At 31.9% G+C, this 17,551-nt stretch overlaps 2 protein-coding genes and 1 long non-coding RNA gene across 4 annotated transcripts; all 3 read left to right on the forward strand.

The window, feature by feature from the left end:
- The first annotated feature begins 221 nt into the window (after nt 1-221).
- Nucleotides 222-5,137, forward strand: LOC100780662 (SUPPRESSOR OF GAMMA RESPONSE 1). Of its 2 annotated transcripts, XM_006579725.4 has the most exons (6): nt 222-351; nt 1,771-1,903; nt 2,437-2,623; nt 3,254-3,738; nt 4,299-4,604; nt 4,693-5,137. In XM_006579725.4, the coding sequence occupies exons 1-6, from the start codon at nt 344-346 to the stop codon at nt 4,744-4,746; spliced, it is 1,173 nt and encodes a 390-aa protein (XP_006579788.1). In that variant the 5' UTR covers nt 222-343; the 3' UTR covers nt 4,747-5,137. The 2 variants fall into 2 exon arrangements, with proteins under 2 accessions (XP_006579788.1, XP_040871761.1); XM_041015827.1 differs by having other exon boundaries at nt 231-1,903; nt 4,693-5,072.
- A 1,263-nt stretch (nt 5,138-6,400) lies between these two features.
- Nucleotides 6,401-10,244, forward strand: LOC100780131 (CRM-domain containing factor CFM9, mitochondrial). Its single transcript, XM_003525632.5, has 4 exons — nt 6,401-6,560; nt 6,817-7,099; nt 7,775-8,176; nt 8,656-10,244. Exons 1-4 carry the CDS (start codon nt 6,481-6,483, stop codon nt 9,850-9,852), a joined length of 1,962 nt encoding a protein of 653 aa, XP_003525680.1. The 5' UTR covers nt 6,401-6,480; the 3' UTR covers nt 9,853-10,244.
- Nucleotides 10,245-13,796: 3,552 nt separating this feature from the next.
- Nucleotides 13,797-17,083, forward strand: LOC121174935 (uncharacterized). The gene is made up of 2 exons (XR_005891675.1): nt 13,797-14,588; nt 16,584-17,083. It is a non-coding gene; the product is annotated as an uncharacterized lncRNA (long non-coding RNA).
- The last annotated feature ends 468 nt before the right edge of the window (nt 17,084-17,551 follow it).

Consider the following 17,551-nt stretch of genomic DNA (forward strand, 5'->3'; position numbering starts at 1 on the left):
TCCTACACGAATTCACCAATGACAACGTTAGAGGCACCGAATTTAGAGTTCTTTTATTACGTCATAGCATTGCTTCATTAAGAAGAAGCAATCTTAACGAGATTAGTTCTATAATCTATGTAATGGCTTGGGAAGCAAGTAGCCACGGAGGTGGTAATAAGGTAATTTACCATAGTGGCTCTGTTTCGCTCGATTTTCGGGGACACAAGACAGCAACTTACGAAGCAAAGGTTCGGAATTTTCAGTCAACAGTGGGTGGGTGGGTCCCACTCAGCTTCCACTTAAAATACTCACACCTCATTCCCTCTTAACGCGTCTTTCTCTTCTCTCCTTCTTTGGCACTATGGCTAGGTGAGCTCCTTTAGCAGATTGCAATGCAAGTTTCATACTTTGCTTCTTTTCTTCGGATCCCATTTTGCCATTTTCGGTTATCTCTTCTTTCGTCTTCTGAATTTGGACTCCCTTTGGTTGGAAAATTAAAAAAAAAACACTTTTTTCCTTTTCTGGATGGTTTTGTTTCGGATACTTGTGTCAGAGAAATGCTCCCTTGCTCGGTTTTTTTGGTCTCTCGTTCGTTAGTGGCTTATTTTGTTGGTGTTGGTGTATGATGGGTGGACGCCATGTTTGGATTTTTCTTTTCTTTCCATTCATGGGGAGAGAGATAGATACATGGTTAGCGGGTATAATTGACATTCTCATTTGGAGTTTAGTGTGTTCTGCTTAAATTGGAAATACTTGCTGCTCCTTTCTACTGCTAGCACTTCACTCTGGGAATGAAAACATCTATGGAGTGCCAAATAATGATTTGTAGCATTCTCATGGTTTTAAATTACGGTTGCGTTGAGCCAGAAAACCTTTCCACACTATGGACAATTGCAGGAAAATGCATTTGATGTGGCCGCAATTGCCATCACGATGTGATTGCGAAGTGTCAAAATACCTTAACCTTGCAGACTGCAATTTAAAACCATGAGCTTTCTGGATGATCCAAATGCAATCATTTTTCTTTTAGATGCGATCATGTGAAGTAGTCGGATCTTTACCTTGGATACTATATGTTTGACAAATAAGTATATCTTATAAGTACACGATTAGAAGTTTGATCTCTAAGTAGATATGTATGGAATGGTATATGTTTTGGAGAGATTAATCCCTTAAATAAAAATCTAAATATCTAGAGGGATTAGTACTCTTGGCCAAAGGTACCTTGGGTCAAAAATAAATTGATATCTATAAGCGAATCTTGCCACGTTTGTTGGGAAAAAGTTGTTGTAGTGTTCATTTTTCTATTTCATTTCATAGGCTGGGGAATGAATTGCTGCTATCACAGAGCTTTCATTTTTGGTTTGGCCGGTCAAAGGAACAGGAAAGGAAGAAAGAAATACAAAAAAAAAAAAAAAAAAAAAACAGAAATTTAAAGAAACGAGAATGAAGGGAAGTAGTGGAAAAGAAAGTTTGATGTATTTTTAGCGTCTAGAGCCATGCATGGATTTTTTGTTCCCAAAATTTCTTTGATGCTTTCTGCATGCTCTGTCTCTGTTTGTCTTTATATCATTGATGTTGTGAAACATCCTCAATATCATCAAAAGACTTGGAATTTTCACTTATAATGCCATTTTGTAAATAGTAGTTTCAAAAGGTTGAGTCGTTCTTGTGAACTGCTGATGACTTCAGTTTATTTTCTCATAAGTCATAGCTAACACATATATAATAGGAAGTTCTTCGGGTAAAGGATGTGTGTTTTGAAGGACTGATGGCTTTATTTTGCAGGAGCTGGCTTATTGACATTGGAGGATTTGCAAGGAAAGTGAAAAATACTAATCTGTCAACAGATGATCAAATAAAGGACTGTGGAACATATCTTGAATGCCAGAAATGTCATTATCATATTGATAACAATGATGTATGGCTAGACTTCAACATATATTCAATCTTGGTTCATGTATTGTTCTTCAAATTCACACATACACTAAAATAGAGAAAACTGTATAAGCCTATAAGCAATAAACACTGCTCTGAGTTTGTGCATGTTCCATTTCCTTTAACCTACGTCTTTTCTTTTGGCCTATAAAATCAGTTCAAGTCTTTAAAGTTTGCAAACTTCACCTTCGTACCTGCAACATTAAATTATATTAAATTCTGGAAACACTTCAGCATTCATGATTAGTTATGCATGTGTGGGCGAGTAAAGTGGGCAACAAAAACCACTAAGTAATCTCAGTTCTTGACGAGGAAATCACTCTTCAATGATTGATATTTCGATACATTCATGATATTTTTTATGCATGTATACATAACATTCACAATTGATCTTCTTATCAATGACTGATATTATTTACTTTATTCTTTAAAGTGAGTTGCTCACTTTAGGGGAGACAGATCCAATATTTAACTGATTACATATGTTTCATTAGGAATATTTGTTTGTCTGTGCAGGTTTCTCATGAGTGGCCTGGCTTTCCTGTGGGTGTGAAGTTTGATCCTTCTGATGTTGAGCTTTTAGAGCATTTAGCAGCAAAGTGTTGTATTGGAGACAGAGAGCCACACATGTTTATTCACGAGTTCATCCCAACTCTAGAAGGAGAGCTAGGTATTTGCTACACTCATCCACAAAATCTTCCAGGTGAGGGTTTTTCTGACCTTTTCAAATACGTGACCATTTATCATTTATTCTACAATACGTTGAGTAATGGACCAGTGATATGCCAAACATCTCAAGGATGCTACTCAAACACTTCCTTACCTATGGAAGTGAATGACAGATAATGGTCCCGTGTGGAGTATGTTTTGAAGTTCATGTGAACAAAATCCGTGTGCCTTCTGCACCTTAGCCGGCAGCATTGCTAAGATGAAAAGAAAAGAAAGAAAGTAACAAAAAAAATTGAGTCAAGCACATTCAATCATCTAATATAGGTCTAATTAAATCTCAATCAGCATCTAACTAACATTCTTGGGCTTAGGAGTCCTATTACTTCCCTTTTAAACTAAAAGTAACAGATTTAGAAAAATTTAATTGATTTCTACGTCTAGATATATGATCATGATGGACCAACTAAAAAGAAAAAATATCAGATCATGATTTCCCTTCTTTCTCTTTGGAGGGGGATCAGGGGAAGCTAGGATGTTATGATTGCCAAACTTAACAAATTTAGTGGTTATTGGACATTAATGATTATCTTCTAATTCATTGGTTCTGACTATGACCAAATGATAAATGTGATTCTCTGATAAAATTATACTTGTTTTGTTTTAGGTGCTAAGACGGATGGGAGTAGTGTCCATTTCTTTCACAAAACAGTTAATGCATATGCTACTGGACCAAGGAAGCGTCGAAAGATTCATCATCAAGATGGTATGACTGAGGAGCATGTACGCTGGCACAAGACTGGTAGGACCAAAGCTGTGATAGAAGATGGAGTGCATAAGGGTTTTAAGAAGATCATGGTTCTCTATATAAGATCTAAGAAAGGCTCCAAACCATATAAAACCAATTGGGTGATGCATCAGTACCATCTAGGGAGTGAAGAAGATGAGAAGGATGATGAATATGTGGTTTCAAAAATATTTTATCAACGGCAGAAGCAGAGTGAGAAGAATGAGGAGAATACAGTGGTTGAAGATTCTAACATAGCAGCACAAGCAGGTCCAAGAACCCCAAAACCAAATCCCCCTACTCGACCTTGTACGGGAAAATGTGATGACAATTTTGATGAAAATGAACTTCTGTCATTCATCCAGGTGTGTACAGTTATTTTTATTCTCAAAGCTGTCTATGATAACTATTTTAACTGAGGCTAATCACCTTGTATGTAATTTAAATGAAAAAAGATATGACCATGTTTGGATAAACTTATCAATAAACACGTAAGAAGAAAATAAAAAGCAAAATGAATCAAATTTCTTCCAAAAGTTAAAATCAACTTATGTAACATGGCGTTTGAAAATGTTAGATGAAAGATAATGTTTATATAAATTGAAGTGCATAAGTTGATTTTAATTTCGGAAAAAAATCAATTTACTTTAGCTTCTTATTATCTTCTCCATAAGTACTTAATGAAAAATTTATCCCAACAAGGCTACCAAATACTAAATTCTACAAAAGCAAGCATAACATTTAAGAATCCATTTGTATTTCAACTTCTACTTGTGCGCCACATTTGATGGGCACATCTTGAAAAACTATTACTCCTTTGTTAATTTTCTCTCAAGAAAAAGAGGCAAAGTCAATTGACATTTTTCACTAATTTTCCAAACACCCAGTCTTTGATTCACTTTTGAAATTTTGTTTATTGCATTAGGATGCCAAGCCTATACCTGGAGAATCACATGCACCACCATACGATGTTCAAGATGAGGACAATAAGGACGACCCTGCATGGTTGGCTGGTGAATCACAAGCTGACTTTGATGGCTTGGAAGACATATTATTATGTAAGGATATGTTAGATTCATCTTCTCTCTTAAACCATTCTGGATTGAGCTCCACTTATAATGCCAATGCAAACAAGTTGGTTGCACCTGGAACCGATAATGATTATGCATCTTATGGAGTTTCTGTCCTGGACACCCTTGAATTTGATACTCCTCCTGATTTTGATCTTTCTGTAAGCATCAACTTACTCTTCTAGCTAGAGTTCTCCAATAGGTTGTTAACATCCTCTCATTGCTCTGTGATTCTCATTTTTCATGCAGAATTTGCAATTTGGTTCTCAAGACAGCACCCTTCAGTGGATTGACACACCATAAGGTGCTGCTTTGAAGCAACTTCTAGTTGGTACTGATGCTTAATCCTTAAGTGTTCTAAGAGACAGCTTAACTAGTTGCAATAATTTTTATTATTCCTACATGCAAGTTAGTGTAAACCTCAGGTTGTAATCATGTGGTGCTTACTGTCAGGTTTCAGGACTGTTGTAACTTGTATATGTATTGTTGTCATAAACTATGCTGAATGTGGAACCTGTGCACTCTTTTATGGGAGCAGTACTTGTGAGGTCATTGATATCTCCCGGCCCAATGAGACTAAATTAAAAATTGAGAGAAACATTTTGTATTTTAAAGAAGATAGTGATATATGTGGCCTTTTAGCCAATATGTGAGGTCTGGTTAGCTTTAAAAAATTAATAATAAATATATTTTTTTGGTGGGTTTAAACTTTGAGCTTTAGATGTTTTACACTTGGTCATAGTCAGATTGAGAACGGTTTACTATCGTACAAACAATTGAATAATTTGTTTTTCAAGTCAATTGGTTGTGGGTAAGAAATTGTTTTATTTAAAGTTGTCACTTGCTGCTTGTTCAAAGTGAAAAAATAACCATGCAATATCCATGCACAACATTCAAGTGAATTATCAAAGCATCACATTTGCCCTGCCGCTAAAAAAAGAGTAAAACATCAATTTTTTTCCCTTAAATTATCTCCATCAATTAATTTGATTCTTAATATTGGAGAAAAAATAAATAGTCTAATTATTAAACAATTGTGTTCTTAACATAACAGAAAAATAATTTAGTCCTTAACTTTAACAACTACTAATTATTCCTATAAAAAAACAACTACCAATTATTTTAATCCTTTAGAATGATTAGTTAATTTGTTTGGTACAGAGAATAATTATTTAATTTTTTAAGAAACAAATAAACTCGTGATTGTTAAATTAAGGGCTAAATTGACCAATTCAATAATTTTATACATTAAATTTACTAATAATACAAATTTTAGAAATTATTTTTTTTCAATAATATAAATGATGAAATTAACGTGTGATGATCAATGTATTGTTGAGTTGAGTGGAATGAAATTCAAATATTTTAAGTAAAGTCTTGATTTTGAGTATTCTGAATGAAAAAAAAAACATGATTAAAAAAAAGAAGATCCATTATAAGAATTAAACCAAAATTTTCAATAAAAATTAATTATTAATAAAGTTAACCTTAATGGCATGATCCAAAATTAATTCAACTATTCCAACACCCATACAATTTATAAATAAACACAATAATTTCTCTTAAAATTTAGCAGTCAATATTTTGTAACTAACTTTTCTTTTATTTCTAATGTATGATTATTTGAAATATAAAATTCCATATTATTTTTTGATTTTACTATAAAAATTCATTTTTTTAATTATTATAATTAAGACCTTTGATTAGTGAAACCCTGAGAAAGTCCATAAGGTTGGATTCTTTAGATTGATTATGTAACTTAATGATTAATCTATGACTTAGTTACACTTAAAGATTTTTATCGCTTGCTAATAGTATATTTTGCAAAAATCAAACAAAAAGTAACTCCAAGGAGTAGTATTCATGTCTATAACTGGAAGTCCTCCTTCTTGGTCTATCAAAATGTTTGCAAACTGTCCCATTCTGAGCGCGTGGGGCCCATGAGTCGAATACGGCAATTAATCCAAAGTCCAAAACCCATTTCAAACCCGCCACTTGTGTCTGATTGGTGTGACCAAAGAAAATCAGAAAGCAACAATGTTTGCTGCCAGAAATCTTCCTAGACATTGCTTCAAGCCCCTCTCATCTCTGCTTCAACTTCAATCCAATCTCGACAAGTATCTCTCTGCTTAAACCCCTTTTACTCTTTCACTTCAAAGTTCACATCTTTACTTCACTCACCAACAATCATTGTCGCTCTTGTTTTTAATCCATTCCCTGCTAACTTTTTTTATGTTGATTAATCACTGAAACAATTTCATCCTTTTCTAATTTATTTTGGTATACTGATGCAATTTTATCAGCAATCACTCGGTGTGTGTTGTGTCAATGTTTTAAGGAAAAGGGGTTTATTGTGATTTATTTTTTGTTCAGAAATGTTCTACCTTCAGGTCTCACACCCGAGTGCGGCAACACTGTTAAAGTTGAAGAGGCATACCATAGAGTTGGTTTGTATTGTTATGTTAAGCAGTTGAATCTTTTGAATGGATCGTTGTCCCGGGCAATGTCAACTTCCAAAGGTAGGAGCATGCGCAGCAAGGTGGAAAGGCGAATGCAGAAAGAGTCTGGTAAGACTTTAAGGGAGATTCGCAGAGCGAAAAAGTTGAAGAAGAAACTCATGACTGAGGAGGAGAGGCTCATTTACAATCTCAAAAGAGTGTGATCTCAAACTGTTCTTCTATTAATTGTTTTTGGAGTTCAATTTGTGAACCGTGTTTTCAGTTCATCTGTTGTTTTGTGGTGTGATAAGTGTCTGAGATGTGTGTTCAAATTTATGATATGGTTTGTAAGTCTGTGTATAGACATCTTCATAGTCAGGTATTCTAATTCCAAATATTTTAGACTATACTAAAATGTATGTTTTTTTAAAGAACATAATCCATGTACATTACTTCTATGTGAAAGTGGTAAACAGAATTGGCTTATAACATATTTGTAATGAAATTCAGTTGATTGGTTGAAAATTATGGAACCCGAGATACATCAAGGAAGTAAGAATTTGTTTGTTGATAATAGATGAGGACTGTCTTTATGTTTGAAAGAGAGAGAGAGAGAGAGAGAGTAATTCTTAAGATTCTTCTAGTTTCTTCATTGAAGACATTGAATATTTCCTATTAGCTTTAATTTGTTTCATTTTGGTTTATTCTCTGGCTTTGATTGTTTAGTTATTAGCGCATACTGATAATCATAAAATGGAAAATTTCAAATCATGATAACAGATTGCACATTTGTATTACCTGATGGCTGATATATTTTTTGCTTAATGTTCTTGTAGTGCTTGTTATATGAACATTTGACTAAATCTTATTTCCCTACCTTGCAAATTTTGCAGGCCAAGAAGAAAGTGGCATTGCTTCTACAGAAACTCAAGAAGTATGAGCTACCGGAGCTGCCTCCTCCTCGACATGATCCAGAACTCTTAACACCTGAACAGCTTCAGGCGTATAAAAAAATTGGATTCAGGAATAAGAACTATGTCCCAGTTGGTGTTCGTGGTGTCTTTGGAGGAGTTGTTCAAAATATGCATCTCCATTGGAAGTTTCACGAGACCGTGCAAGTTTGTTGTGACAACTTCCCCAAGGAAAAAATAAAAGAAATGGCTTCAATGCTTGCAAGATTGAGTGGTGGGATTGTGATAAATGTTCATAATGTGAAAACAATCATTATGTTTCGTGGCAGAAATTATCGCCAACCCAAAAATTTGATACCTATTAACACCCTTACAAAGAGGAAGGTAGGCTTGCATTGCTATATTCCTTATTTGACTGTGCCACTTCTGCTTGTATCTAAACAGAGGTGATGCTATACATGCATGTATGAATTGATTAACTGTTCTTTATGAGCTGTGAAGTTTATGTGCCAATATTGTTCATTATCATGTAAAAATAATGACACTTGCCTGTTTATTATAGCTGTATTGGTAAAATTACCCCCTCACATACAAAAAACTCCACTCCCTAAAAGAATGCAAGGGAAGAAAGTTGAAGACTGTTTGTTAATGACTAACCAAAGTGAAATGCTTTTATTTTATTGATTATGCATACATGACAACTTATATGAAAATATAGCTATTGTTAGGCTTGACTGCTCAAATCTGTTGCCTCTTTTTTTTCCCTTTGAAAATTCATCATTTCTGTCCCTGGTTATGTACCTACTATACAAAGAACTTGGTGTTGGAGGAGGTAATGTCTTTGTTGCCATCAATGTATACAGGCTCTTTTCAAGGCCAGATTTGAGCAAGCTCTTGAGTCTCAGAAGCTAAACATAAAGAAAATAGAACAGCAGCTTCGGCGGATGGGAGTAAATCCTGAGGATCCAGCTGCCATGGCCAGCATCCAGAGAGTTGCTTCCACATTCTTCAATGCCATCGACCAGAAAGAAGGAAGCCCTTATGTCTTCCGTGAAGGCAAGCAGTCAATAATAGAACCTGCTGAAGGTTTTGAAGAGTCAGAGCCTACAGCTGATAGTGATCAGGAAGAGCTAGATCGGTTCATTGCTGAGATAGAGGATGCGGCAGATAAAGAATATGAAGCTGAAGAGGCAAAAGAAAAAGAAGAGTTTGGCAGAATTAGATACTGGAACAAAGAAGAATTTGGTGGAAGATACCGAAGATCAGATTCTTCTAGAAATGATGACCATGATGTTGAGGCTAGAGGCTCAAGGGTTTGGAATACTACACATCCTAAGCGTCATGCTATCGATAGTGATGATGAAGAGAATGCTCATTCTGACAATGATGATGATGATGATGATGAGGAGGAGGAGTGGCATTTCAATAATATTGCAGATGCTAGTGATCTTGACAGCAATTCTGATGAATCTGATGGAACTAGAGGTAAGTTCAAGGAAAGTAGGAGGAAAAGAGAGAAGCAGAATAATCCTGGTATCGGTCGGGCCAGAGATGACGAAAGTTCAAATAGACATGCAGGAGCTAACTTTAGGAGGAATATGGCCATAAAAGATTCCGAATCAGAAGGCATGCTCAGTGATGTTGAAAATGCAATGTGGGAGTCTGAGGATGAGGAGCAAGAGAATAATGACTCAGGACATTTGAGAAAGTTCAGTGGTAACTACAGGAGTAGTAGCAGTGATGATGAGTATGCACATCAAACAATGAGTAACAAGAAGAGTGGTGTGAGGGATCATGAGAGTAAGGTTGGTGGTTCTGCTCAATATCACGATAGTTTTGATGCACCAAACAGTGTGAGAGGGATGCATGCAGTTAACAAAATTGATTCTGAATCCGTAGATGAATTCAGCAGTTCAGAAAACTGGCTGTGGCCTTCAGATGCTGAGGAGACTGGGGACTACCCTACAAATCAAAATAGTAATAATGTGATCAAAAGTGATATCCCTAAGACTAAGAGGAGAACACCAAAAGAGACAGATGAGGCATGGGACAGTGACTAGCCCAGTAAATGCAAGACGACATTGCATTGTGGTAAGCACTGCTTCACAAGAAAGACTTAGAACAAATAATTGGTCCAAACAAAAACATGAAACGAAGCCCAACATACAGCTCGTTTATTCAGTTCTCACACGGTGCTTCCTCTCAACACTGTCTCATGTTATCTGCTCAAATGCAAATGTGATCAATAGCCTACTTGAGTACTAATAGTCATGTGATGTATGTGGCATGTTCTCAGTGAGAGTATGAAGCATCAAACTTTGACTATCTGCAAAAGAAATTTGTTCTGTGGCACTTTTTGTAGTCTAGGCATTGAATTAATCAATTGGAATTGAAAGAGATGTGGTTTATTTATTTGAAAGGTACATAACAATGTGTCATCTATCTATAAAAATAGAATAAAAATATAATTTAACTTAAAATCAATTTGTATATTTTAATTTTTGGAAAAATTAAATGAAAACACTTTTATAAAAAACAAGGTATATAATTGAAACTTTTATATGATTGAAAATTAAGGTCCTGTCTAATATATTGGAAAAAAAAACTTTTTTACAATTATATTGTAAATAAGAATATAATTTTATTATTTTTTATAATATTTAAGGTATATTTTAAATAATTTAAAGTATAAAAATTAATTATATTACGTGTAAACTAATAAAATCACATATTAGTTAAAAACCTGCTTTAAAAATTATTATTTTAATCTTCAATAGATAATTTATGAGACAAGACCTTTGGTTCAAATGATCAACGAGAGAATACATGCCCAATTTACAAATGTTGTCATTTATATATAATTTTATACCGTATAAATTAATTATATTAATTATTAAAGTTAACTAAGGCTGAGATTTCATGCATTTTTGAACAAACTGCATAAGATCTTTTTGCAAATGTTAAACAAATGTCCTATGAAATTTTAAATTAACAAATTAATGTACAATAAATGCAACACAGTTATCCATGAGTTAAAGAAAAAAAAAAGAGCCAAATTATAAGCTCACGTTAAAAGAACAACTATTTTAAAAATTTTAAGAAATTATTATGCTATTCATTAACTGTGCAATAAAAGCAGTTGAACACAGAACATTTAATATACATCTTATTTTAGAAAAAACAACATTTAATATCCTATTTTTAAAAAAATATTTAAGGATGTATTAAATTAGGATTTTAAAAGACTATTTTAGCATAAAAAAATCTTACAAATTTTAAAGATTATATAGGAATATTATAATTTATCAAATTTTTTTACAAGATTTTTATGATAGTTTGAACTTTATTGGATTTATATCATAAGAATATAAGAATATAAAGGATTTGAAATTTTTTTTATAAATTTATAAGATTTGAAAGGAATAGTTAAATTTTTAAAAATACGTTCAAAATTATAAGAGTTACTGAAAAAATTAATAAAAAATGTTAGGTTTGGATAAAAAAAAGTAAAACCAATATAATTTTTTTAATTCTTTTAATAGTTATATTGATTTTAACTTGGTATCCTCCTATACTAGTTTTTCTTGCAATAACATATTTTTATTCTCACTTTTGGATTTGAATAATAGATTTAAAATTATACGTTGGTTTTTTGATTTTTTTTAATTATTACAATTATTTCATAATAAATCTAATGTCAGGTTTAAATGGGGTGAAAAATAAATATATACTAGAACGGTGTAGTAAAGGTGAAAAATTGATAAGAGGATGAATTACATAGATGATAAAATTAAGGAAGATAGTTATAGAGACAAAGTGTGTCGAGCAGGTGATAAACATAATTAACATAAGTAAAACATGATTAGTCTTAACACATAAGATAAATATTAATTTAATTTTTAAAAAAAGAAAAAGTACATAGGAAAGGAATATATTTAACATTTTTTTATTCCAAAAGAATAAAATAAATATATATGATACATGCATCTTGAAAAAAATATTAAAGAGATAAGAGGACATGTGTGATAAGAGTAAAAAAAGTCTGATAACCAATATAAAAAAAAGTCTAACAAAATCTCAAAGATTTGACTGAGATTGTTTGATAGATGTTTTACGGTAAAGAGTCTAATGAAATTCATTGAAATTCTTTTTAAAAAACAATCCATCCAAATTTGTATATTTTTTAATGCTAAGAGACTTTTTGTAAGTTATAGAAAAATTATAATTGAATGTCATGCAATTTTTTTGTCTTCCATATAAAATCTTAAAAATTTTAATTGAATAACAATGGATTTATTTATACTATTTAAAAATCATGATTGAATACCTCAAAACTTTTTTTTATAAAATAAAAGTCTTTTAAAATTCTAATCCAATACCTCTCCCTTAATATCCATTTATGAAATAAATACAAAATTATTAAATAGAAATAAATGATTCTTAGTAAATTCATTTTGGCACGTGCACATTCTAGGCATACACAACTTCATATATCAAGAAACTCATATTTTGAAGTTGTTGTATCGAGCTATATTGAGAATGATGGTTGCAATCTCCAAAAGTACGTTAGTGCTCTCTGTTATTGACGATACTTGTTTCTTTGAAGTTGAAGGGTAGTGAGAGTGGGGTTTTACCTTCCAAAGTAAAAGACGGATTTTTGCCTTGCAAAGTTACCATTCAAATAAGCAACTTCTTAACTAGGAAGTACCTGGGTGTTCATTGCAAAGACAGGCATAATGATCTCGGTTATCATAAACTGAATGTTGGTGAAACATATAGTTTTAGTATTTGAACTAGTTTCCTGCAAAATACAACATTGTACTTTTGTCGCTTTGCGTGGGTTGGAGCAGTACATTATTTTGATATTTATGTACAAGACCGAGATTTATGTTGTGTTGGTGATAATCAATGCTCTTGGAAGATATATGAAACTCAACCCTGTGAGATTAAACTGAGGTCTCGTGAATGCTTTCAATGGAATATACAATACCTAAAATAACTTTGAAATCCTTTTAAATTGTGCCACATATATATATATATATATATATATATATATATATATATATATATATATATATATCACATTTAAGAAACAAAATGTATAATGTGATTGTCATAAAATACAAAGTGAGATAAGTATGTTACTGTAAAAAAAAGTAAGATAATATCTAACACCTATTTTTATGCTTTCTTAGTCCCCCATATTTTGATATTAAAAATTTCAGTCCAAAGAGACTGCCTCATGGAACAAGTAAGGCTCATTTCCATTTAGTAAGGAGTGCAACATTAAACAAACTAATGTATTTTATGCCTAGACCCCATACTCTTAGGCATGCACATAGATTTCCAACTAGTCCAACAAATTTTCATATTTCTATCCTCACACTCCAAAAGAACCTTCTTTGAAGGCAAGTGATTTTTTTGCTACTTCTTTTGACATTTTGAAGAAAGATAAATAAAAGATAAGTAAAGAAAAAATATGAAATTAGTTAAGCATACCCTACCCGTCATAAAAAGAGTTCTATGCTTCCATTTGGCTAGCTTCCTCGAGAAGTTCAGATAATTCGTGAAATTGGATCAGGCTGATCCAAGCAAAATATTTTTGTTTGGATTCGTTTGTTAGGTTTGATGTTACAACGTACAACCTGTTCAAACTTGACATTTTTTATTTTATTTTTTGTGTTTAAGCCTGTGAACTCAATAGAAATCCCCTCTAACTCTAAGAGGGAGTAATTTGTTTATATAAATATGTTCGTGTTTTTCGAGAAATTTATAATATGTAATGTTTGATGATTTTAATTAGGTTGTAAAAACTAAGAAAATAATTTTTTTGACTTAATTGTATATTTTACCACTCAATTATATATTATCTTTTTGTAAATTTTATCATCTGAATTTTCCCACGTATTTTACCATCGTGCTTTTAATTTTCATGCATAATATTTTACCTTTCAAATTTTCAATGTTCATACATTTTATTTTCATATAACTAACAAAACGATGTTGTTTTTTTAGGAACACGGTGGCATTTCTTACATTTAATAGGAAAACTGCAGAAAAAATAGAAAACATGATGTTAAAATGCAAAAAAAAAAATAAAAAAAAAATACTTGAGTAATAAATTTATAAAATAATGATAATTGGGTGGTATAATGCAATTAAGTGTTTATGGTTATGCTTGATGCATTTTATTTTGTCGACAAAAAAGACGCATTTATAATTGAATAAGGTAGCAGAAGTATCAAATGATATTACAAGGACAAAATACAAGATAATCAAAAGATACATGTGGCGCCCCACCCCAACAAATGATGTGTAGCCGAGCCTGGTTCTCCTAATGGGATAATATCCAAATGAAGAGATCGAGCAGGCCAAAACCAACCAGCTAGCTAGGATACAAATAAAATACCAATTAATAAGCACCATAGAATTCCACAAAACCAATAACTCCAACACAAAATCACGTGCACATTCATCATTGTATCTATCCACCTCGAATGCAAGCAGACGGGTTATAGGCCCATTGAACAAAGGAGAAATCAAAACCTGATAGCTTGCCATTAAGCCAACTCCGTGAGAACAATTTAACCTCCCCCAAAAATAATTTTGAGTTTACAGCAGTGTGATTGAATATACTGTTGTTTCTCTGCTTCCAGATGCAATATGTCACTGTACACCAAATTACTTGCCAAATTTCTCCTCAAATCTGTTTCTAGCAGTCCCTGAATTTTGCCAACACTTCCAATATTGGTCTAATTAAGCTTCAATTTTTCTTCAACTTATTCAAATAATCAAGGTAAGTCCTTTTCTCTTTCTTTTCACTACTATAAAAAAGCTTTTCTAAGATAATCAAAAACAGGATACAACGACGGTCGTTGACCGTTGTAGAAGCCGACGTCATGAAAAGTTAAACTTTTCAACGACGGATCAAAAACCACCATCTTAAAAAGGGATCAACTTTCAAAAATGCTGCTGACGTAACCATCATTTTTGAAAGTTCGCGTTCTAAGACGATACGTGATCAATGCCTTAAAAAATCAACCTTCAAAGACGATGCTGACATAAACACCGTCTTAAAAAACGCATTTTCAAAGACAGTGCTTACGTCAGAATCGTCTTTAAAAGTAAGGAATTCCTTATTTGGGATAGATGAAATTCTCAATCGTTTTATACTCATTAATTATCTTGTGTGTTTAGGGTGGTTGAGTTAACGCCAATAGATTAAAGTTCATGCTCAATGAATCAATACATAATCATAATTCCTACACATAGACTTAGCTATGATAATGGGTCTAACACCGCTCCCACTACCATATCTCCTCGAGGGATCAAGGTATACAATTCAAAATCACTCTAGTAAACACATTATTAGAATCTGGATTTGGATCTAATTTAATCCCTAAAAATTAGTTTATAAGGTGAAGATTATCCCCATTTACATATCTTCATATCTTGACATTATCTTCAATTGATGTAAAATTTGAAATTTTCTCAATACATCCCTTCATGTTCAAACATTTTTGGGCTTTTGGGGGGATTACATGGTGATTGACTATTTTAATGGATCTAGAATAGGTTTCAATACCATATTAGAATATGCATTTAAATTTGACTCAACATCCAAAAACTAACTCTTAAGATGAAAATTGTCTTTACTTATATATTATATTTTAACAATATTTATAGCCAAAGTGAAACTTAATTTTTTTTTCAATACAATTCATATTTAACATATTAATTCCCAATATCTTTTCAATAATGACATGAACAATTCCTCCTCATACATATTTTAACAAAATATGGAAGCACTAATATTTTTCATTTTCCATAATTCAATATCACAATTCTAGCCCAAAACATGTGCAATTCAAATTCAAATGCTACCACAATTTAATACTAAAGGTTCAAACATTTTTCAATCAATTCTCATACTTTTTAAACTATTCACCAGAACCATAAATTTAGAATATGTAAAATTTTCTTGACAATTTGCTATCATTAAATACATTAAATAAAACTTTCCTTACCAAAGTTAACTTTACATATGCATATATATTTATTATATTTAAGGTTTTATTGCATTTTGGTCTCAAAGGCTGTCATAATTTACAATTTTGCTTTCTTAACTTCCAATGGCACAAATTGGATCTCCTATATCATATTTGTGGAATTTTAATTTTAGTCCCTCTAACTTGTTAATTATTCAATAGATTTATTGACATAAAAATTCTAGATAATGATGTATGAATGACTTGACACCTCAGAGTTTTGTTGACACATGCTGATATTGCTTAATTTCATGTACTTCTTGGCCCCTTTTGCAATTATGTGATTTTGGATCCTCAATTATCAATTTTGCGAATTGATTCTGTCAAATATTACAAAGATGTTGTTTTTTTAATATTAAATAAATAATATATACAAATACTATTAAAGCTGATATTAATAAATTTAAATTGATATTAATTTGAAAGGTTTTACAATTTTAAACTAAGTTATATTTATTAATTTATATTTATCAATATTGATATATACTAATATTAATTTCAACATTACCAGTATATAATATTAATTGTTTTTTATTTAGTAGTAGTTAGTAAATATATGCATAATTAATTTTGGTACCATGTTTAAATATTTAAATTATATATAAGAAAATTCAATTTTTAATTTCATTGAGAAATAGTTATATATTTTACTAAACTTAAAAAAATATTTAATATTTAAAATAAAATAAAATATATTCCTAAATTCATCTATATTCGAGATGTTCATAGAGAAAACCATTCAGAATATGGTGCAGAAAAGCCTCCTGCCAATGAATCAACTACACCAACAAGGAAGGGTGGTAGATCTACAAGATGTCTTCAATCGCTTCCCTGTCGATTAACATATGTTCTATTCTTGTATATGATCGTAACTTGCTGCAATCGAGAAGGCTTTTAACGAAGCAGAAGAGTTCTACAGAGATATATAGTTCCATTTATCAAGGTAACGTTCTTCTTTCAAATGAAGATGGTGGCATGCAGCTGTTATTTTGTGCAATTACCATGTCCAAGTGGTGGAAGGTTGTGTTTCTTATGAAAGATGGTTTCAAGGTAATAAATATAATTTTGACGTGAGAATTCGGATCTCAAAAGTACAAAAATGTGTAGAAGCAATGTGTTTCGTAGGTGTATTTGAGTATAGTTAAGATGCATTTGGCTTGAGAAAATAATCCTTTATTATTGTTTGTACCATATATATAGCATTTAACGGTGACCACAGTATGTCGGAATGACTTGAGCCTATCAATTTTGGCTGTCGCTCCCGAATGCGTTAATATTCTCTGCCAAACGGTGCCCCACGTTATGTTGGGATGCATGACTTTACCATATCGAGAATAACCACTCAAGTTATCCAATAGATAACCAAGTTTACATGGGAGACGGACACCAATAATAGTAAATACTAAATACGACAACATGGCCAAATGTTTTTTTGAGAAAATATACAACACGATGTAATTATGATATAATATACAAAATTAGTTTAAATTAATATAAAATAACAATAAATCATGAAAAGGAATTTAATCATGAGTTATAGTGGTTTTTGAAAGTTATATTGATTTTAAAGTTTAAAAACTATAAAATGTGAAATTATAGAATGTAACTAATTCATAGTATTCAAAGTATTTATTTACTGTTTAGAACTTGGAAATGTTGATGATTCTTTGATACAGCTGTCATATTTGAAATTGAATGCCTTCAGGTTCAA

The sequence above is a fragment of the Glycine max genome, chromosome 5 (assembly GCF_000004515.6).
Source record: "Glycine max cultivar Williams 82 chromosome 5, Glycine_max_v4.0, whole genome shotgun sequence".
NCBI classification, from domain to species: domain Eukaryota; kingdom Viridiplantae; phylum Streptophyta; class Magnoliopsida; order Fabales; family Fabaceae; genus Glycine; species Glycine max.